Source organism: Pelophylax lessonae, assembly GCF_965119305.1.
Source record: "Pelophylax lessonae genome assembly, chromosome: 11".
Classification (NCBI taxonomy): domain Eukaryota; kingdom Metazoa; phylum Chordata; class Amphibia; order Anura; family Ranidae; genus Pelophylax; species Pelophylax lessonae.
The window spans coordinates 231,620,167-231,643,587 of NC_138778.1; the positions used below are offsets into that span (position 1 = coordinate 231,620,167).

The 23,421-nt window shown below is 55.5% G+C and overlaps 1 protein-coding gene across 4 annotated transcripts in view; it reads right to left on the bottom strand.

Moving 5' to 3' along the window:
* The window catches only part of SMURF2 (SMAD specific E3 ubiquitin protein ligase 2), a 111,186-nt gene that overhangs the window by 49,602 nt on the left and 38,163 nt on the right, over positions 1-23,421 (bottom strand). For 2 of the 4 annotated variants that reach the window (XM_082272100.1, XM_082272098.1), the window contains exons 2-5: positions 13,656-13,694; positions 11,360-11,468; positions 1,623-1,756; positions 913-978 (exon numbers count right to left, since the gene is read on the bottom strand). In XM_082272100.1, coding sequence (XP_082128226.1) covers positions 913-978; positions 1,623-1,756; positions 11,360-11,468; positions 13,656-13,694 — 348 coding nt within the window. Of the gene's footprint in view, positions 1-912; positions 979-1,622; positions 1,757-11,359; positions 11,472-13,655; positions 13,695-23,421 lie in introns of all 4 variants that reach the window. The other 2 variants (XM_082272099.1, XM_082272097.1) reach the window with 1 other exon arrangement.

A 23,421-nucleotide genomic window follows, 5' to 3' on the forward strand; every position in this document is an offset into this window, starting at 1 on the left:
CACATATCATTGTGGCCTATAAATTTGGACCACCACCGAGCCCCTAATATTCCTGACCCCGTCCACTAAGAGGACTATCCTGACTTGCAGGAGGAAGATATGTTATATAGCATAACCCCATGCTCTGCTTTTCTTTCACCTCATCTCCTGACAGCCCCCACCCAGTCTCTGCGACGCCCCCACCCAGTCTCTGCGACGCCCCCACCCAGTCTCTGTGACACCCCTTCACATACCATTGTGGCCACTAAACTGGGAACACCACCGAGCCCCTAGTATCAAGTATTCCAGACCTCGCCCACCAAGAGGACTATCCTCACCAGAAGGAGGATGAGGTTTTATGTAACATAACCATATGCTCTGCTTTTCTTTCACCTCTTCTTCTGAAAGTCTCACCCAGTCTCTGCGACGCCCCTTCCCATGTCATTGTGACCTATAAACTGGGAACACCACCGAGCCCCTAATATCTAGCATTCCTGATGCAGCCCACCAAGGTGACCCTTGTCAGTGGAAGGAGGACCTATTCTCCCTCCCCCCCATTCATTCTCCAACCTACCTGCAGACAGGTCATCAGAGCCAACTATGGAGTTGCAGAAACCCGCTCCGAGGGGGTGGGCACAATGCCCTGCAGGAGGGGTATGGAGGATGAATTCTGCATCTGGCCACCAATAGCCAACCAAAGTGTAATATTTCATGAAGCCTGGTGTGTAATTTAAAGGGAACCTGTAATGGTATAACCGAGCCCCCTTCTCCTTGAAAAACTCAAAAGCCTGCCTGCGATGCTACTTCCCTGCCTTCAGTGCTTTCCAGTCATGGACCTGAACCAGCATGTAGGAAGTGAAGTCAGAACTCCTGGATTGCCATCCTTGTTCTGGGTCAGAGACAACTGACATCCAATGGCTTGAGTGCACTTACCTACTATCTGCCCCCGAACGGTGTCATTGTCATTTGGGCCGAGCTTGCATAAATCCAGCCGCTGATCTATAGGAGAGAAGAGAGTCAGACAGATCCGAGCAGGAGCCAATCACTGGGCATTGATCATGAAGATGGACTTCAGCCAAGACCACTATTAAGGCTAAGTGGAAGATGAAAGCCCAAAGCCCCGCCCCCCAGAAAACAACAAATCCTGACATCACGATTGGTGGGCAGCTGAAGTCACATGATACTGCATAGCACTCTGTCTACTCACAGCCTCGCACCCGAAGGACTATAAGTCCTGACATCACATGATTGGAGTACAGTTGAAGTCCCTTGATTACTGCAAAGCAGCACACCGTTTACTCACAGCCCCGCCCTGAAGGACTACAAGTCCTGACATCACATGACTGGTTCAGAGCTGGTGTCACATGATCACTGCAGCAGTCTACTCGCAGCCCCGCCCCCCAAAGGGCTACAAGTCCTGACATCACATGACTGGTGCACAGCTGAAGTCACATGATCACTGCACAGCAGCACACCGTTTACTCACAGCCCCGCCCCCGAAGAACAAGTCCTAACATCACAGATTAGTGCACAGCACTCAGTCTACTTACAGCCCCGCCCCCAAAGGACTACAGGTCCTGACATCACATGATTGGTGCACAGATGGTGTCACTTGATCACTATACGGCAATCCGTCTACTCACAGCCGGTATCTTTGAGGCGGTTGATGGCATTGGAGAGGAGCCGCACGCAGCCCAGGAATCCGGCACCCTGCTTCTTGTGGATCTTTTTATGGTTCCATACACTGATGGTGATGGAGTCCGACTTCCCGATGTACCTGAGGAGGAGACGAGAACAGAGAATGAGGAGATGAGAACAGAGAATGAGGAGATGAGAACAGAGAATGAGGAGATGGACACCACTGTATTATGTTACTGATTACATTCAGTGACACCAGGAGAAGAAAACACCACAAGGAAGGCAAAAAGAACATTGGATATTGCAGATCTGAATCGATTTAAGGACCTCCCCAAACCTGCAACCCTGACCACATCTGCCTACACCACCACTACCACCAAAGACTAATTCTAGCCACACACTTGTACACCTCATCCACAGGCCTGAAGGAGAGATATCATTAGATTCCTCCATCCATACTACAAACAGCAGTGTCGGCCTCTAACCAAATAGAGGCTGCATCTGATTGGACGAAGGCACTGGTTGCACAACTATTTTCTACTTGCCTCCTTTAGTTTTTCAAATTGAAGTTTGCTCACCTGGTAGTGCCGACAGTGACAACAAGTGTTTGAATTTCAGACAATATAATGGGAATTAGCCAAAATTTGAGTATGATCAGCTTAGGACAGTACAAGAGAGATGACAATACAGTAGTATGGCCTCGCCTGTAATAGGGGGAGGCTGCCCCCGGGTCACGTCACGGGGAAGGAGGCCGCCCCGCGTCACGGGGGAGGAGGCCGCCCAGCGTCACGTCACTTTGGGAGGAGGCCGCCCAGCGTCACGTCACTTGGGGAGGGGGCCGCCCCGCGTCACGTCACTTGGGGAGGGGGCCGCCCCGCGTCACGTCACTTGGGGAGGGGGCCGCCCCGCGTCACGTCACTTGGGGAGGGGGCCGCCCCGCGTCACGTCACTTGGGGAGGGGGCCGCCCCGCGTCACGTCACTTGGGGAGGGGGCCGCCCCCGCGTCACGTCACTTGGGGAGGGGGCCGCCCCCGCGTCACGTCACTTGGGGAGGGGGCCGCCCCCGCGTCACGTCACGGGGGAGGGGGCCGCCCCCGGGTCACGTCACGGGGGAGGGGGCCGCCCCCGGGTCACGTCACGGGGGAGGGGGCCTGCCTCCGGGTCACGTCACGGGGGAGGAGCCTGCCTCCCCGATCACGTCACGGGGAGGAGCCTGCCTCCCCGATCACGTCACAGGGAGGAGCCTGCCTCCCCGATCACGTCACGGGGAGGAGCCTGCCTCCCCGGTCACGTCACGGGGGAGGAGCCTGCCCCCCGGTCACATCACGGGGGAGGAGCGTGCCCCCCGGTCACGTCACGGGGGAGGAGCCTGACTCCCCGGTCACTACACGGAGGTGGGGGGCCTTCCCGGGTCACGTCAAGGGGGAGGGGAGCAGCCCCAAGTCACGTCACGGCGGAGGGGGGCTGCCCTGGGTCACGTTACGGGGGAGGGGGGCCTGCCATGAGTCAAGTCACGGGGGGAGGGGCCTGCCCCCGGTCAAGTCACGGAGAGGGACCTGCCCTCGGTCAAGTCACAGGGGAGGGGCCTGCCTCCCTGGTCACATCACGGGGGAGGAGCCTGCCTCCCTGTTCACGTCACGGGGGAGGAGCCAGAACCCCCGGTCATATCATGGGGAGGGGCCTGCCCCCCGGTCAAGTCACAGGGGTAGGGCCTGCCCCCGGTCAAGTCACGGGGGAGGGACCTGCCCTCGGGCAAGTCACGGGGGAGGGACCTGCCTCCCTGGTCACGTCACGGGGAGGAGCCAGAACCCCCGGTCACGTCATGGGGAGGAGCCAGCCCCCCCGGTCACGTCACGGGGGAAGGGGCCTGCCCCACCGGTCACGTCACGGGGAAGGGGCCTGCCCCACCGGTCACGTCACGGGGGAGGAGCCTGCCACACCGGTCACGTCACGGGGGAGGAGCCTGCCCCACCGGTCACGTCACGGGGGAGGAGCCTGCCCCACCGGTCACGTCACGGGGGAGGGGGGGCTGCCCCGGGTCACGTCACAGGGGAGGGGGGGCTGCCCCGGGTCACGTCACAGGGGAGGGGGGGCTGCCCCGGGTCACGTCACAGGGGAGGGGGGGCTGCCCCGGGTCACGTCACAGGGGGGCTGCCCCGGGTCACGTCACGGCGGAGGTGGGCTGCCCCGGGTCACGTCACGGCGGAGGGGGGCTGCCCCGGGTCACGTCGGAGGGGGGCTGCCCCGGGTCACGTCACGGCGGAGGGGGGGCTGCCCCGGGTCACGTCACGGCGGAGGGGGGGCTGCCCCGGGTCACGTCACGGCGGAGGGGGGCTGCCCCGGGTCACGTCACGGCGGAGGGGGGCTGCCCCGGGTCACGTCGGAGGGGGGCTGCCCCGGGTCACGTCACGGCGGAGGAGGCTGCCCATCAGTTTATATATTGCCTAACATTAATTGTGATCTTTAAAGTTGAGCTCCAGCCCAAAGAGCTATGCCACAGGAAAAGTACAGAGGAGATTTCCTGAAAGAGGATTGGTGTTCAGCCAATTTTGTGATCCAGACACGCCTACCAGACACCACAGCCTGGTTCATGACCTGCCCAACCTGTGATTAAGCAATAAAGGAGCAGAAGCACACTGATGAACTTGCTCTATTTCCTTGTGTGTTCACAGGCTGATTTCAAGACAGACTTGGGAACATAAATTTCTAAATATATTAATAAGTACATAAAATGAGTGTCATTAACTGTCTAGCGTTAAGCTTTAAGCAAGCAGCAACCAATCCTGAAGCGGGAGGGGGTGTTACCGTTCCACAATCCATGCCGTGACCTCGATCATATAACCTGCCCCCCCTGTGGTGGTCTTGTTGGGGACACAGAACGTGTACAGGGTGGTGCCCTAGGAGCAGAGCCCAGGCAGAGGGCTCAGGGAACAGAGTTCAGGTCAGGATACAGGAGATCTGAGACGTGCCACGGTTGGTTCATGCAGTCTTGTGTTAATTCTCCGGCACACCAAGTTCGCCCAATCGGGAACACAAAAAAACACACAAGCCTCCCAACAGGTCCAGCGCCAAGATAAACCCTTTTTTTTTTTAGCAAGCAAATCCCCAGTAATCTCCCGGCAAACATTCCTGTAGACTCTCCGGCTCGAGCAGGTCTGACCGGGGCACCAAATAAAACTCAGCTAAATATGTGCGTGCCAAGCCAGGCCACACTGTCTGTGCTGGAGCCGCTTCCAGGGACTGACGCTGACCCGGAAACTACACGAGGAACCCCCGGGAACTCCCAGGATCTCCAAGGGAAGAGCAGCCAGGTGTTTAACACAAATCCATGTATTCCGGGGGACAGCATAACAAATAGAAGGTTTAATAATTCACAAAGGATTCTGAGTAGGACTTTACCTCGTCAATTGCATTCCCCCGTTTACCTCAGCCTCCTGCAGGGTGACAATGCTCAAGAGCCTGCGGTAAATTCATTGCAGGGTTGTCACCCTGAGCAACACCCTTTACTGAGCCTGCATTCTGGGGCCACCCTTTGCCGAGCCAGCATTCTGGGGCCACCCTTTACCGAGCCAGCATTCTGGGGCCACCCTTTACCGAGCCAGCATTCTGGGGCCAACCTTCACCAATGTTCTGCAGTCATCCTTTACCAAGCCAAAATTCTTGGGCCAACCTTCACCAATGTTCTATGGTCACCCTTTACCAAGCCAACAATCAGGGGTCACCCTTCACAAAGCCAACATTCAGGGGTCACCCTTCACAAAGCCAACATTCTGGGGTCACCCTTTACAAAGCCAACATTCTGGGGTCATCCTTCACAAAGCCAATATTCTGCAGTCATCCTTTACCAAGCCAACATTCTTGGGTCAACCTTCACCAATGTTCTATGGTCACCCTTTACCAAGCCAACAATCAGGGGTCACCCTTCACAAAGCCAACATTCTGGGGTCACCCTTCACAAAGCCAACATTCTGGGGTCACCCTTCACAAAGCCAACATTCCGGGGCCACCCTTTACCAAGCCAGCATTCTGGGGCAGCCTTTACCAAGCCAAAATTCTTGGGCCAACCTTCACCAATGTTCTGCAGTCATCCTTTACCAAGCCAACAATCAGGGGTCACCTTTCACAAAGCCAACATTCTGGGGTCACCCTTCACAAAGCCAACACTCTGGGGTCACCCTTCACAAAGCCAACACTCTGGGGTCACCCTTCACAAAGCCAACACTCTGGGGTCACCCTTCACAAAGCCAACATTCTGGGGTCACCCTTCACAAAGCCAACATTCTGGGGTCACCCTTCACAAAGCCAACATTCTGGGGTCACCCTTCACAAAGCCAACATTCTGGGGTCACCCTTCACGTGCGGAACCCCCACAATCTCCAAGGGAAGAGCAGCCAGTTGTTTTTAACACAGATCCACGTATCCCGGGGGACAGCATAACAAATAGAAGGTTTAATAAGTCACAAAGGATTCTGAGTAGGACTTTACCTCGTCAATTGCATTCCCCCGTTTACCTCAGCCTCCTGCAGGGTGACAATGCTCAAGAGCCTGGGGTAAATTCATTGCCGGGTTGTCACCCTGAGCAGCTGTGTGGACTACAGGGCTGTGTTGCTAAGCACTTTGAGGAGGGAGGGTTATCAGTGTTGTCATCAAAGATAACCCCCCCCCCCCCCCCCGCCCCCTCACTGACAATCTGCACAGGACACGTATCCCATAAGCTGCTAAACATATGGTGCCCCCCTCGGTTCCCTCCCCCGAGTTCAGGTGGAGGAAAGACCCCTGCCGTCCCGTGATCATGTAAGCAAAGAAGAGGATTTCTTAATTTCAAGGGGAAGACCAGTACAATGTAAAATTAGTAATGTTTATCTGTGGGGGGGGGAACCTGATTTTAAAAACAAATATGTTCCATCATAGAGGAACGCTAAAGGGGTTCTCCAGCTCCATTTATGGTGGTGGCAATGCACTTCGCTCCAGTGGCAGAATAGTAGGTGGGCAGTGTCCACTTCAAGATATGGATGCAGAAAGACATTGGATACTGGCTGCAATATGTGCCTTTACCAAGCCAACAGGTCTGGGGGCACCCTTTACCAAGCCAACAGGTCTGGGGGCACCCTTTACCAAGCCAACAGGTCTAGGGGCACCCTTTACCAAGCCAACAGGTCTGGGGGCACCCTTTACCAAGTCAACAGGTCTGGGGGCACCCTTGACCCCGGACAACCTTCCCGGGGGCACCCTTGACCCCGGACAACCTTCCCGGGGGCACCCTTGACCCCGGACAACCTTCCCGGGGGCACCCTTGACCCCGGACAACCTTCCCGGGGGCACCCTTGACCCAGACAACATTCCCGGGGGCACCCTTGACCCGGACAACAATTCCGGGGGCACAATTTAGCAGGCCAACATTCCGGGGGCACCCTTGACCCGGCCAACATTCCGGGGGCACAATTTAGCAGGCCAACATTCCGGGGGCACCCTTGATCCGGCCAACATTCCAGGGGCACAATTTACCAGGCCAACATTCTGGGTGCACCCTTTACCAGGCCAACATTCAGGGGGCACCCTTTACCAAGCTAGCATTCAGGGGGCACCCTTTATCAAGCTAGCATTCAGGGGGCACCCTTTACCAAGCAAAAATACATGGGTCAACCTTCACCAATGTTCTATGGTCACCCTTTACCAAGCCAACATTATTGGGTCACTCTTTACCAAGCCAACATTCAGGAGGTCACGTTTAACAAGCCAACATTCTGAGGTCACCCTTCACAAGCCAACATTCTGGGGGTCACTCTTCACAAAGCCAACATTCTGGGGGTCACCCTTCCCAAAGCCAACATTCTGGGGGTCACCCTTCCCAAAGCCAACATTCTGGGGGGTCACCCTTCACAAAGCCAACATTCTGGGGGGGTCACCCTTCACAAAGCCAACATTCTGGGGTCACCCTTCAAGAGTGTTCTGGGGTCACCCTTTATCAAGCTACAGAGATGTAAATGATAATACACATACAGAATTCTGGAAGAGGAGCAGTCAATGAAAAGAGGGTGTCCTGTGTCCATATCCCACCCCCCTTGCAGATGGGAAGCAAAAAGACTGAAATTTCTTTAAACAAAAAATCTGTATTATTCCGCTCTACTGGAAGGGGCGGCGCTGTACCTTAACCTCCAGCACATACAGGCGGGGTCCCATGTATCTGGGTACCTTAACCTCCAGCACATACAGGCGGGGTCCCATGTATCGGGGTACCTTAACCTCCAGCACATACAGGCGGGGTCCCATGTATCGGGGTACCTTAACCTCCAGCACATACAGGCGGGGTCCCATGTATCCGGGTACCTTAACCTCCAGCACATACAGGCGGGGTCCCATGTATCAGGGTACCTTAACCTCCAGCGCATACAGGCGGGGTCCCATGTATCGGGTCTCCCAGTTACAGGGCAGCACGTGTGCCATGTTCATTCTTATGATTTCCTCATTACACAGAAACGGCTTAATAGGTAGATGAAATCAGATGATACCCCTGTAACTGTTCACAGCGTGTGTGCGGGAGGATCACACAACCCGGACATTATCCAGGAACTGGGGGAACCGGTCTGCTCTGTGTGGCAGACAAGGCCGGTCTGGCGGGTCGGAGAACAATACCTCCACTGTCCTGTTCCCTGCACCATACGGGATGTCACCTCGGAGGCTCTGTGCAGTTTCAGGTCTTTTGTGTCTGAGCTCCTCCGTGACCCAATAATGGGCATGAACGAGCCATGTATGGGAAATCCTGGCACTCCACCCAAAACCGATGTCACAGTGGTTGGCAGAGATGCACCGAATGATTTCTTCTCCCCCATGGGGGCTCTAGAGTTGAGATTTCTGCACTTCCCAGAGTTCCTGGATCTGAATGGCCACTCTTGGGTTCCCAAAATCCCTGCCTGTCTGTTTTCTTGCTTGCAAGAAATGTAAACAACCCTTTTAATAGAAATAAGGGATGACATGTACTTTTTATGGAGACATCTGGGGTCTACAAGTCCCCTAAATCTCTAATCTACCATTAAAAGCATATAAAAAAAAAAAAGTTGTTCACATCTGACAAATAGGAGGTGACAGATTGACGTCACTTTGGTCCTCCATCACCAGGGGTGCCAAACTCAATTTCATAGTGGCCCATATCACCAGTATGGTTGCCCTCAAAGGGCCAGTTGTTTCTGGGTTGCGCTACGTACAGGGCGCAGCGTTCAGGAGTGCGCTACGTACAGGGCGCAGCGTTCAGGAGTGCGCTACGTACAGGGCGCAGCGTTCAGGAGTGCGCTACGTACAGGGCGCAGCGTTCAGGAGTGCGCTACGTACAGGGCGCAGCGTTCAGGAGTGCGCTACGTACAGGGCGCAGCGTTCAGGAGTGCGCTACGTACAGGGCGCAGCGTTCAGGAGTGCGCTACGTACAGGGCGCAGCGTTCAGGAGTGCGCTACGTACAGGGCGCAGGGTTCAGGAGTGCGCTACGTACAGGGCGCAGGGTTCAGGAGTGCGCTACGTACAGGGCGCAGGGTTCAGGAGTGCGCTACGTACAGGGCGCAGGGTTCAGGAGTGCGCTACGTACAGGGCGCAGGGTTCAGGAGTGCGCTACGTACAGGGCGCAGGGTTCAGGAGTGCGCTACGTACAGGGCGCAGGGTTCAGGAGTGCGCTACGTACAGGGCGCAGGGTTCAGGAGTGCGCTACGTACAGGGCGCAGGGTTCAGGAGTGCGCTACGTACAGGGCGCAGGGTTCAGGAGTGCGCTACGTACAGGGCGCAGGGTTCAGGAGTGCGCTACGTACAGGGCGCAGGGTTCAGGAGTGCGTCACGTACAGAGCGCTGGGTTCAGGAGTGCGTCACGTACAGAGCGCTGGGTTCAGGAGTGTGTCATGTACAGAGCACAGGGTTCAGGGTAGTGCTATGTACAAAATGCAGGGTTTAGAGGTGCGCTATGTACAAAGCACAAAGTTCAGCAGTGTGCAACCTCAACCCCTCCCCACCTGGACTGGCTCTAGTACCTCGCCTTGGTCTCTCTGCCTCGCCTTGCTGGGAGATCATTCTCTCCATCAGATTCTGAAGATGTGTCCCCGCTGTGAATGCAGGCAGGGATCTGTTAGATCTGGGGGCCGCTGAGAGAAAAGCTATCCCTTGTAAACAAAGAAGGATTCCAAGGTTTCCTAGTGACAGAGGAAATCGGAGCAGAATGTGGAAGCAGGAGGTGGCGGAATGAAGTTCCACCATGTTCCAGCTGCAAAACTGGATGCGAGAGACACATGACAAGTCCTGGAGGGCCGGATTCGGCCCATGGGCCTTGTGTCTGACATGTGTACTAGATAATAGAGGTGAGGAGAGATGATCTGGGGTCTTCTAACCCGTGTCCAGCCATACAAAACTGCTGGATTGTTTATCAGGCTCACTGGTGAGAACATTAGGCCCGAGAAATAGAGATGAGCAGCAGGAGGGGGGTACCGCCCTCCCGCTGCTTCTAAAAGCGATCCAGCGGCTTATCAGCTGCTCGGATTGCTTTCATCAGAAAGAGAATCAATGGTTGAAAGAAAAAAACAATAACTGGGTTATAGCTGATCGCTTTAGACCTAAACTACTTCAAACCTATAACCTAAATGTATGTTATGGGCACAAAGAGAGCGCACAGAGCTGTGGGAAGGGCACAAAGAGAGAGCACAGAGCTGTGGGAGGGGCACAAAGAGAGAGCACAGAGCTGTGGGAGGGGCACAAAGAGAGAGCACAGAGCTGTGGGAGGGGCACAAAGAGAGAGCACAGAGCTGTGGGGCAGGCTCTACCCACTACAAGCTGCCTGCAGAAAACTACAGGAGGGGGCAGAGACGAGGCCAGCCCCCCTGCACAAAGTGAGAGAACATAGCTGTGGGAGGGGCCTAGCATTCTCCACCTACTACGGGCTGTCTGCAGAAAACTACAGGAGGGGGCGGAGACCTGACCAGTCCCCCTGCACAAGGAGAGAGCACAGAGCTATGGGAGGGGCACAAAGAGAGAGCACAGAGCTGTGGAAGGGGCACAAAAAGAGAGACCAGAGCTGTGGGAGGGGCACAAAGAGAGCACAGAGCTGTGGAAGGGGCACAAAGAGAGAGAACAGAGCTGTGGGAGGGGCACAAAGAGAGAGAACAGAGCTGTGGGAGGGGCACAAAGAGAGAGAACAGAGCTGTGGGAGGGGCACAAAGAGAGAGAACAGAGCTGTGGGAGGGGCACAAAGAGAGAGAACAGAGCTGTGGGAGGGGCACAAAGAGAGAGAACAGAGCTGTGGGAGGGGCACAAAGAGAGAACAGAGCTGTGGGAGGGGCACAAAGAGAGAGCAGAGCTGTGGGAGGGGCACAGCAGGCTCCACCCACTACAGGCTGCCTGCAGAAAACTACAGGAGGCAGCGGAGACAAGGCCAGTCTCACTGCACAAGGAGAGAGGACAAAGCTGTGGGAGGGGCCTAGCATTCTCCAGCCACTGCAGGCTACCAGCAGAAAACTACAGGAAGGGGTGGAGACAAGACCGGTCTACCTGCACAAGGAAAGAGTGCAGCAGTGAGCGGTCTCCATAACAAGCCTACAATATTTGCTGATCTCTGGTTTCAACTTTCGGTTTATTTTTGATAATTTATGCCAAACACCCTGAGCAGAGGAAGAGCGAGTCTTAGCCATTCTGTCTGCCTACTTCTCATCCCCTTCCCCTGCCACCTACCCCACCAATGAAACGATCAGGCTGAGTGAGATTTCCTGGAGGACTTACAGGTCGTAATGCTGGTTCCACTTCGGGTCCAGGGTGTTCTTCACCGTGTCCGTAGAGTGACATTGCCCCGACCCATCCACTACCACCTTGGCAAAAGGATCCGGGAGCCCTGCAGTTGGGGCGAAAGAGAGAGAAGGCAGATAACGCAGCCGGCCTTCCAGCTGAACACACAAGTCACACACATGCAGCTACATCAAAATATATGTTACATCTCTTATCCCAGGCTGGTCACACAGACGCCAACCACCCAGAAATTTCTACCAGCGACCCATCCCAAAAACCCCGGAAGAGACTAAAGAAACCAGCCGTTTAGAGATTTCTTTGGAAAGGATGAAGCTGGTGTGACCCCTATCTTTGAAGAGTGACAACATACAGAATGTTCTGCCACTTTCGGTCCGTTAAATGTCAGCGGAGAGTGGCTGGAATAGTTCTATGCACTGCTGGGACAAGGGGTGGGCTGCCATGGGCACTGTGGTATCATGTAAGGTGGGCGGGGGGGGACCACATGGAGATTGGAGGGGGGGGGGGGGGTGTTTGTGTCAGGGATCTTCCCACAAGAGAGCTGGATCTTCTGGACTCCTCAGACGAATGCAATGGCGCATAGCAATTTGCGAGCGCCGCATGCGCGAACGCACATCCTTGGCGAATATTCATGCGCCAGTGCGCATGCGCGAACCCACACCCTTGGCGAAGATTCATGCGCCAGTGCGCATGCGCAAACGCACATCCTTGGCAAAGACTCATGCGCCACTGCGCATGCGCGAACGCACATCCTTGGCGGAGATTCATGCGCCAGTGCGCATGCGTGAACCCACATCCTTGGCGAAGATTCATGCGCCAGTGCGCATGCGCAAACGCACATCCTTGGCAAAGACTCATGCGCCACTGCGCATGCGCGAACGCACATCCTTGGCGAATATTCATGCGCCAGTGCGCATGCGCGAACCCACACCCTTGGCGAAGATTCATGCGCCAGTGCGCATGCGCAAACGCACATCCTTGGCAAAGACTCATGCGCCACTGCGCATGCGCGAACGCACATCCTTGGCGGAGATTCATGCGCCAGTGCGCATGCGTGAACCCACATCCTTGGCGAAGATTCATGCGCCAGTGCGCATGCGCGAACCCACATCCTTGGTTCATGCGCCAGTGCGCATATGCGAATGCCTAGGCGTTGATTGTTGGCGCCCAGTGGCCTATTTAAACCAGCCTGCTGCAGCCATTAGTTGCTGGATGATCTTCAGCTTTCCTGTGAGTTCCTCTTTGGATTACCTGTTACCTGCCTGGCTTGTCTCACCTGTCTTGTCTCTCCTCCTGGCTCTGACCACCGGCTTGTTTACCTACTCTGCCCCAGTCTGCTGTTCCCATGTATGGACCCCTGGCTTGCTCCTTTGGACTCCTCTTCTGGTTGATAAACTGTGTTTGACCCCTTGGCTTGACCTTGACCTCGCGCTCCTGTCTCACGCCTGGCTACCTCCTCTGGTCACCTTCAAGGCAACCTGCATTGCAGCACGCACCACGTGTCTACCACCTCAGCAGTCACCTCTTCACCGGAGACTGCCGCAGACGGCGACCCCTGTTCCTTCGGGTACCTCCAGGGGGTGCCTTGCACTTAGCCACAAGGGAAGCCCCCACGGCACCTCGGCCTCTGATCAGGTACTTGATAGTTTGTTGAGATGGCGGTGATTTTCGCTAGGACGGAGGAGGGAAGAGAATATGTTCTGGGGGGGGGGGGTGATTGGAGTGGGGAGTTTTTCGGAGTAGGAATTTGAGGGGTAAGAGATTTGTGCTAGGAGGGGGAATTTTATTTTTTGGGGGGGGGGGGGGATTGTGCTGGAAGGGGGACGATTTGGAGTGGGGGCAGGATTTGTGCTTGGAGGGGAAATTTCAGGGGGAAGAGGATTAGTGCTATGAGGAGTCATTTTAAATTAAATTAAAATGGGGGGGGGGGGGTATGGGGAGGCAAAGATTTGTGCTGGGTGGGGGAATTCAAGCAGGGGGAAGATTTGTACTGGGAGGAGGGGGAATGTATGCTTCAGGGTCAGCATACATTCCCCCCCATTTTTGGGGGGGGATTTTGCTTACGCATAGTACTCATACTTCATAGGGGGGGGGGGGGTTGCAATTTGGCATGTGTGCCAGGAGCGTTAGAAGACCTTGTCCCAGGACCGATTCAATGGCAAGACAGTATATAAAGGAACTTTCCATGCTCCCCCCCCCACCAGTGATCTGGCTGTGGTCCCCCTCCCAAAACCACACACTCTGGGCCCCCACAAAGAACTACAGTGGTACTCACTGAAAAAATCCTTCTTCACCAGATTCTTCGCACACAGCACTGCAAGACACAAAAAGAAACACAAAACTATTAATGGTGAAACAATGTTACAATGTGTTCAGGATATCAATGTTACCGAACTAAGGGGGGTGCGGGGATTAAAGAGGAACTCCACTGATTCAACACAACATAGTGCCATCAACCAGGATGGAAAAGACGACATTTTCTGGGGTAAAGGCTGCTCCCCCCAGTGCTGCTCCCACGTCTGGCCAGATCTTTTCTGATTTTTGAGCAATCCACTTCCTCTTCACAGATCACATGACCAGCGATTCCGTGCAGTCACATGACCAGCACTGGAGGGAGATCAGAGCAGCACTGGAGGGAGATCAGAGCAGCACTGGAGGGAGATCAGAGCAGCACTGGAGGGAGATCAGAGCAGCATTTACTCCAGGAAACACAAAGAGATTTCATCTGATAACTGGATCCATCCTAGAAAGCCGGTTATTACAGCTTCAGGTCAGCAGAGGTCCCTCTTCCCAATGCTACAGATCACAGGGATCCTGGACAGGAACAGATCAAAGAAATCATCCTGCAAAGAGAGTTTTCTATTTTTACCACAAATTATTGATAATATTGATTGATCAGCAGAAGGAGAAGACGGGTCTGAGCCGATCAATGAGAATCGGAACAAAGCCGCAGATCCTGGCATTAGATCCCACGTCCCTCAATCACTCATACAGGACTGGATAAGATTCAGATCCCATCACTGGATCCCTCACCATCCCACATCCCCTGATCATTCAAAGAGCTGGATAAGATTCAGATCCCATCGCTGGATCCCTCACCATCCCACATCCCCTGATCACTCATACAGGACTGGATAAGATTCAGATCCCACCACTGGATCCCTCATTATCCCACATCCCCTGATCACTCATACAGGACTGGATAAGATTCAGATCCCATCGCTGGATCCCTCACCATCCCCACATCCCCTGATCACTCATACAGGACTGGATAAGATTCAGATCCCACCACTGGATCCCTCATTATCCCACATCCCCTGATCACTCATACAGGACTGGATAAGATTCAGATCCCAGCACTGGATCCCTTCTCATCCCACATCCCCTGATCATTCAAAGAGCTGGATAAGATTCAGATCCTAACACTGGATCCCTCATCATCCCACATCCCCTGATCACTCATACAGGACTGGATAAGATTCAGATCCCAGAACTGGATCCCTTACCGACCCACATCCCCTGATAACTAATACAGGACTGGATATTAATTCAAATCCCAGCACTGGATCCCACATCCCCTGATCAATTATACAGGGGGCTGACTACAATTCAGATCCCACCACTGGATCCCTCACCAACCCATGTACCCTGATCACTCACACAGGACTGGACATGATTCAGATCCCACCACTGGATCCCTCACTGTTATTTGTCTATGGTTGGCCTCCCTATACACTAATAACCCCCATTGATTACTCCCACCCGGTCCAATCAGCACGCTGAACAGTCCACAGAGATCTGAGCAGAAATCTGCACCAGTGTGCCAGTGTTAATTTTGGCAGCAAATTTCAATTTAGTTTTAGTCTTAGGACTAAAATGGCATTTTAGTTTTAGTCCCATTTTAGTCTTCTGCAAGTGTTTTAGTCGTATTTAGTCGACTAAAACGCCCTACATTTTAGTCGACTAAAACTCATCTATAATGGAATGGGTGTAGTTCAATTGTAATTTGTAATGCATTATTTAAGCATTTCTCTACAATTTACAAACTCATTATATACTACTGCTGGTCCTGGAGTGAAAAATCTAATATGTTATTATTTATGCTTTGAGCACCAGTGTTCATTTTTGGCAGCAAATTTCGATTTAGTTTTAGTTATAGTCTTTTGACTAAAATGCCATTTTAGTTTTAGTCGTATTTTAGTCATCTGAATTGTGTTAGTCGACGAAAACGTTTTAGTCGGTTTTAGTCGACGAAATTAACACTGCAGTGTGCGATGTGTGCGCTGGAAGCTGCAATGTCAGTGCAGGGAGGTCCTGGGAGGGGAGCGGAGGCTCCGGACATTTTTGCCATACCAGACTGCTGATTACAGGCTAAAAAACCAAAAGGAAAAGTAAGAGAGACGGCTGAGAGCGAGCCGAGTGTACATGTCATTCCTAGAATTCCCCGGACAGAGGGGGGAGGGGAGGGGTGGACTGGGGGGACTGCCAGCTGGACTGGGCCAGAGGTAACAAATCCCAGTCCCATCACCAAAATACATTCTCTAATATTTATTTATATTCTATAATCTCTATTTATTTATATATTACAGACAACACAATTAGATTATATTTATTAACGCTGGGCAGAATGATCGCCGCTGTGAGCGCTAATCGCAGACACGGATCTGACCCCGCCCCCCTCACCAAAATACATTCTCTATACTAATATTCTACAATGGCTGTTTGTTATCATTTATTACACACAATATTATTATACTTCTATTAAATATTAATATTATACTTATATTTATTATATTTATTAACACTGCACTACACGACCGCCACTGTGCGAGCCAACCGCAGACACCGATCCCATCCCCAACATACATTCTATAGGAGACTATTTATAGACTTTATACAGATTATACAACGGATTCTATATAATTATACATTCACTGAGTGTCTAATAATTATAATATCGTTCTTTATTAACATTGCACAACATGACCGTGAGCACCAATCACACCCCAATTCACCCTGACACCTCAATACAACCCGACACTCCAATACCTCAATACACCCCAACAACCCCCAATACACCACCAACACCCCCCAATACACCACCAACACCCCCCAATACACCACCAACACCCCCCAATACACCACCAACACCCCCCAATACACCACCAACACCCCCCCCCCAATACAACAACACCCCAATACAACACCCCAATACACCACCAACACCCCCCCCCCAATACAACAACACCCCAATACAACACCCCAATACACCACCAACACCCCCCAATACAACACCAACACCCCCCAATACACCACCAACACCCCCCAATACAACACCAACACCCCCCCCCCAATACAACAACACCCCAATACAACACCCCAATACACCACCAACACCCCCCAATACAACACCAACACCCCCAATACAACACCAACACCCCCCAATACAACACCAACACCCCCAATACAACACCAACATCCCCCAATACAACACCAACACCCCCCCCCCCAATACAACAACACCCCAATACAACACCCCAATACACCACCAACACCCCCCAATACAACACCAACACCCCCAATACACACCAACACCCCAATACACCACCAACACCCCCCAATACAACACCAACACCCCCAATACACACCAACACCCCCCAATACAACACCAACATCCCCCAATACAACACCAACACCCCCAATACACACCAACACCCCCCAATACAACACCAACACCCCCAATACACACCAACACCCCCCAATACAACACCAACATCCCCCAATACAACACCAACACCCCCAATACAACACCAACACCCCCAATACAACACCAACACCCCCAATACACCCCCAACACCCCCAATACACCCCCAACACCCCCCAATACACCCCAACAACCCCCCAATACACATCAACATCCCCCCATACAACACCAACACCCCCCCCATACACCAACACCCCCCCCATACAACACCAACAACCCCCCATACAACACCAACAACCCCCCATACAACACCAACAACCCCCCATACAACACCAACAACCCCCCATACAACACCAACACCCCCAATACAACACCAACATCCCCCCAACAACCCCCAATACACCAACACCTCAATATACCCCAACATCCCCCCAACACACCCCAAAAACCTCCAATACACACCAACACCCCCAATACAACACCCCCAATACACACTGACATGGTACTGCAATACTGGAAAACAACCAGACGAAGCAATATCACTACAACCACCAGGTACAGGGATGGTGGGAACCCCTCATAATGAGCACAGCAGGTGTACAGACCCGGGAACTCAGCACAGGGATGGTGGGAACCCCTCATAATGGGCACAGCAGGTGTACAGACCCGGGAACTCAGCACAGGGAAGGTGGAAACCCCTCATAATGGGCACTGTGGGTGTACAGACCCGGGAACTCAGCACAGGGATGGTGGAACCCCTCATAATGGGCACAGCGGGTGTACAGACCCGGGAACTCAGCACAGGGATGGAGGGAACCCCTCATAATGGGCACAGCAGGTGTACAGACCCGGGAACTCAGCACAGGGATGGTGGGAACCCCTCATAATGGGCACAGCGGGTGTACAGTCCCGGGAACTCGGCACAGGGATGGTGGGAACCCCTCATAATGGGCACAGCGGGTGTACAGACCCGGGAACTAAGCACAGGGATGGTGGGAACCCCTCATAATGGGCACAGCAGGTGTACAGACCCGGGAACTCAGCACAGGGATGGTGGGAACCCCTCATAATGGGCACAGCAGGTGTACAGACCCAGGAACTCAGCACAGGGATGGTGGAAACCCTCACTATTGATGGACTGTCTGCCCGCAGTGAGTTGGAGGAGAATTTCCTCCGGAGTCATTTATAATGGAGGAGGTTTCAGTTACAATTCTCAGAAGATGACAGAGAATGACGGTGGAAGATCGGTGATCCGGTTACAGCATCAGGTGATAGGACAACAGGTGGAATACAGAGAGGAGGGGGAGGAGACACCGGAGAGGATGGTAGAAGAAGTTAGTGACAGGTATATGGAGGGGGGAGGGGTATACTGGAAAAGACCTGAGAAGGACAGAATGATGGGATGAAATGATAGGGGGGTTGGGAGAAATATAAACATGCACGGCGAGTCACTCCGGGAACTGAGGACCGCTTGGTGGGGCGACGCTCATGGGGAGGACCACCGCTCGTTGGGGTGACACTCATGGGAAGGACTGCCGCTCGGTGGGGTGACACTCATGGGAAGGACCACCGCTCGGTGGGGTGACACTCATGGGGAGGACCGCCGCTCGGTGGGGTGACACTCATGGGGAGGACCGCCGCTCGGTGGGGTGACACTCATGGGAAGGACCACCGCTCGGTGGGGTGACACTCATGGGGAGGACCGCTCGGTGGGGGTGACACTCATGGGGAGGACCGCTCGGTGGGGGTGACACTCATGGGGAGGACCACCGCTCGGTGGGGTGACACTCATGGGGAGGACCGCCGCTCGGTGGGGTGACACTCATGGGAAGGACCGCCGCTCGGTGGGGTGACACTCATGGGGAGGACCACCGCTCGGTGGGGTGACACTCATGGGGAGGACCACCGCTCGGTGGGGTGACACTCATGGGGAGGACCACCGCTCGGTAGGGTGACACTCATGGGAAGGACCGCTCGGTGGGGGTGACACTCATGGGGAGGACCGCTCGGTGGGGTGACACTCATGGGGAGGACCACTGCTCGGTGGGGTGACACTCATGGGGAGGACCACTGCTCGGTGGGGTGACACTCATGGGAAGGACCGCTCGGTGGGGTGACACTCATGGGAAGGACCGCCGCTCGGTGGGGTGACACTCATGGGGAGGACCGCCGCTCGGTGGGGTGACACTCATGGGGAGGACCGCCGCTCGGTGGGGTGACACTCATGGGGAGGACCGCCGCTCGGTGGGGTGACACTCATGGGGAGGACCACTGCTCGGTGGGGTGACACTCATGGGAAGGACCGCTCGGTGGGGTGACACTCATGGGAAGGACCGCCGCTCGGTGGGGTGACACTCATGGGAAGGACCGCCGCTCGGTGGGGTGACACTCATGGGGAGGACCGCCGCTCGGTGGGGTGACACTCATGGGGAGGACCACCGCTCGGTAGGGTGACACTCATGGGGAGGACCACCGCTCGGTAGGGTGACACTCATGGGAAGGACCGCTCGGTGGGGGTGACACTCATGGGGAGGACCGCTCGGTGGGGTGACACTCATGGGGAGGACCACCGCTCGGTAGGGTGACACTCATGGGAAGGACCGCTCGGTAGGGTGACACTCATGGGAAGGACCGCTCGGTGGGGTGACACTCATGGGAAGGACCGCTCGGTGGGGTGACACTCATGGGAAGGACCGCCCGCTCGGTGGGGTGACACTCATGGGGAGGACCACCGCTCGGTGGGGTGACACTCATGGGGAGGACCACCGCTCGGTAGGGTGACACTCATGGGAAGGACCGCTCGGTGGGGGTGACACTCATGGGGAGGACCGCTCGGTGGGGTGACACTCATGGGGAGGACCACTGCTCGGTGGGGTGACACTCATGGGAAGGACCGCTCGGTGGGGTGACACTCATGGGAAGGACCGCCGCTCGGTGGGGTGACACTCATGGGGAGGACCGCCGCTCGGTGGGGTGACACTCATGGGGAGGACCGCCGCTCGGTGGGGTGACACTCATGGGGAGGACCACTGCTCGGTGGGGTGACACTCATGGGAAGGACCGCTCGGTGGGGTGACACTCATGGGAAGGACCGCCGCTCGGTGGGGTGACACTCATGGGAAGGACCGCCGCTCGGTGGGGTGACACTCATGGGGAGGACCGCCGCTCGGTGGGGTGACACTCATGGGGAGGACCACCGCTCGGTAGGGTGACACTCATGGGGAGGACCACCGCTCGGTAGGGTGACACTCATGGGAAGGACCGCTCGGTGGGGGTGACACTCATGGGGAGGACCGCTCGGTGGGGTGACACTCATGGGGAGGACCACCGCTCGGTAGGGTGACACTCATGGGAAGGACCGCTCGGTAGGGTGACACTCATGGGAAGGACCGCTCGGTGGGGTGACACTCATGGGAAGGACCGCTCGGTGGGGTGACACTCATGGGAAGGACCGCCCGCTCGGTGGGGTGACACTCATGGGGAGGACCACCGCTCGGTGGGGTGACACTCATGGGGAGGACCACCGCTCGGTAGGGTGACACTCATGGGAAGGACCGCTCGGTGGGGGTGACACTCATGGGGAGGACCGCTCGGTGGGGTGACACTCATGGGGAGGACCACTGCTCGGTGGGGTGACACTCATGGGAAGGACCGCTCGGTGGGGTGACACTCATGGGAAGGACCGCCGCTCGGTGGGGTGACACTCATGGGGAGGACCGCCGCTCGGTGGGGTGACACTCATGGGGAGGACCGCCGCTCGGTGGGGTGACACTCATGGGGAGGACCACTGCTCGGTGGGGTGACACTCATGGGAAGGACCGCTCGGTGGGGTGACACTCATGGGAAGGACCGCCGCTCGGTGGGGTGACACTCATGGGAAGGACCGCCGCTCGGTGGGGTGACACTCATGGGGAGGACCGCCGCTCGGTGGGGTGACACTCATGGGGAGGACCACCGCTCGGTAGGGTGACACTCATGGGAAGGACCGCTCGGTGGGGGTGACACTCATGGGGAGGACCGCTCGGTGGGGTGACACTCATGGGGAGGACCACCGCTCGGTAGGGTGACACTCATGGGAAGGACCGCTCGGTAGGGTGACACTCATGGGAAGGACCGCTCGGTGGGGTGACACTCATGGGAAGGACCGCTCGGTAGGGTGACACTCATGGGAAGGACCGCCCGCTCGGTAGGGTGACACTCATGGGAAGGACCGCCCGCTCGGTAGGGTGACACTCATGGGGAGGACCGCTCGGTGGGGGTGACACTCATGAGATCCCCCATTTTCTATGACTAGTTGGAGATCAGAGGAGGCCTCTCCAGTAGCAGAGTGACAGTAAAGGACGCGCCGCGCTCTCCAGACACCAGACGTTGGATTTGTTTAGTCTCCGTCCCCAGCATAGCCGTCTGCTTCACAGCATTGTTATAGAGAGACAAAGACTTCCCTAGGCGGGGGAGGGGGGACAGCACAGGGAAGGTCACCGGAAGACTCCTATTTATACTTCCCCAATTATTTCCACCAAGGAGAGCCAACATGTCCTACACTACAGATCCCTCCCTCCGCTCAACTCATGGTGGGACAACTGTACACCCGCTGTGCCCATTATGAGGGGTTCCCACCATCCCTGTGCTTAGTTCCCGGTCTGTACACCCGCTGTGCCCATTATGAGGGGTTCCCACCATCCCTGTGCCGAGTTCCCGGGTCTGTACACCTGCTGTGCCCATTATGAGGGGTTCCCACCATCCCTGTGCCGAGTTCCCGGGTCTGTACACCCGCTGTGCCCATTATGAGGGGTTCCCACCATCCCTGTGCCGAGTTCCCGGGTCTGTACACCCGCTGTGCCCATTATGAGGGGTTCTCACCATCCCTGTGCCGAGTTCCCGGGTCTGTACACCCGCTGTGCCCATTATGAGGGGTTCCCACCATCCCTGTGCTGAGTTCCCGGGTCTGTACACCTGCTGTGCCCATTGTGAGGGGTTCCCACCATCCATGTAGTGATGTGTGGCCCCCATACTGGGTAGATAACTGATGGGGGAGGGGAGCTCTGGCCATCCAGGGCTGTACACATCTACAATGAAGGAAACGCTCCCATTGCTCGGGACGTCACACAATTACATCAATTTACCAGCATGCAGACTTTCATCAAAGCCTAAACCTGACCCCACACACTGCAATCTTCTCTTACAATCAATCGGTGTAATGTCACACTCAGCGAGACTGTAAGATCGCTCCCCACATCTCCAGACAATTCCGCCCTTTGATCCTCCTCGCCGTGCGGCACACAGCGGGGGATGGAGTGACAACAGACAGCATAGTAGTGTGCGTCCTCTGTAGTCTTCCTCCCTGTACAATCAACCCACACAACATACAACCCAATCACAGATGAAAAATTGCACACAATGATACGGCGCCATGTGCAGTGCCAGGCAGACAGTCGCTGTGGGCGGAGCGGTAAATGCTCGCTGTTTGCAGTGCAGCGGCCTGTCGCAGAGTGGAGGTCTGTCCGTGTAGGCGGAGCGGCGGTCTGTCGCTGTGGGCGGAGCGGTAAATGCTCGCTGTTTGCAGTGCAGCGGCCTGTCGTAGAGTGGCGGTCTGTCGCTGTGGGCGGAGCGGAGGTCTGTCGCTGTGGGCGGAGCGGTAAATGCTCGCTGTTTGCAGTGCAGCGGCCTGTCGCAGAGCGGCGGTCTGTCGCTGTGGGCGGAGCGGTAAATGCTCGCTGTTTGCAGTGCAGCGGCCTGTCGCAGAGTGGCGGTCTGTCGCTGTAGGCGGAGCGGCGGTCTGTCGCTGTAGGCGGAGTGGTAAATGCTCGCTGTTTGCAGTGTGGCGGCCTGTCGCAGAGTGACGGTCTGTCGCTGTGGGCTGAGTGGTAAATGCTCGCTGTTTGCAGTGCAGCGGCCTGTCGCAGAGTGGCGGTCTGTCGCTGTGTGCGGAGCAGCGGTCTGTCGCTGTGGGCTGAGTGGTAAATGCTCGCTGTTTGCAGTGCAGCGGCCTGTCGCAGAGCGGCGGTCTGTCGCTGTGGGCGGAGCGGTAAATGCTCGCTGTTTGCAGTGCAGCGGCCTGTCGCAGAGTGGCGGTCTGTCGCTGTAGGCGGAGCGGCGGTCTGTCGCTGTAGGCGGAGTGGTAAATGCTCGCTGTTTGCAGTGTGGCGGCCTGTCGCAGAGTGGCAGTCTGTCGCTGTGTGCGGAGCAGCGGTCTGTCGCTGTGGGCTGAGTGGTAAATGCTCGCTGTTTGCAGTGCAGCGGCCTGTCGCAGAGTGGAGGTCTGTCAGTGTAGGCGGAGCGGCGGTCTGTTGCTGTGGGCGGAGCGGTAAATGCTCGCTGTTTGCAGTGCAGCGGCCTG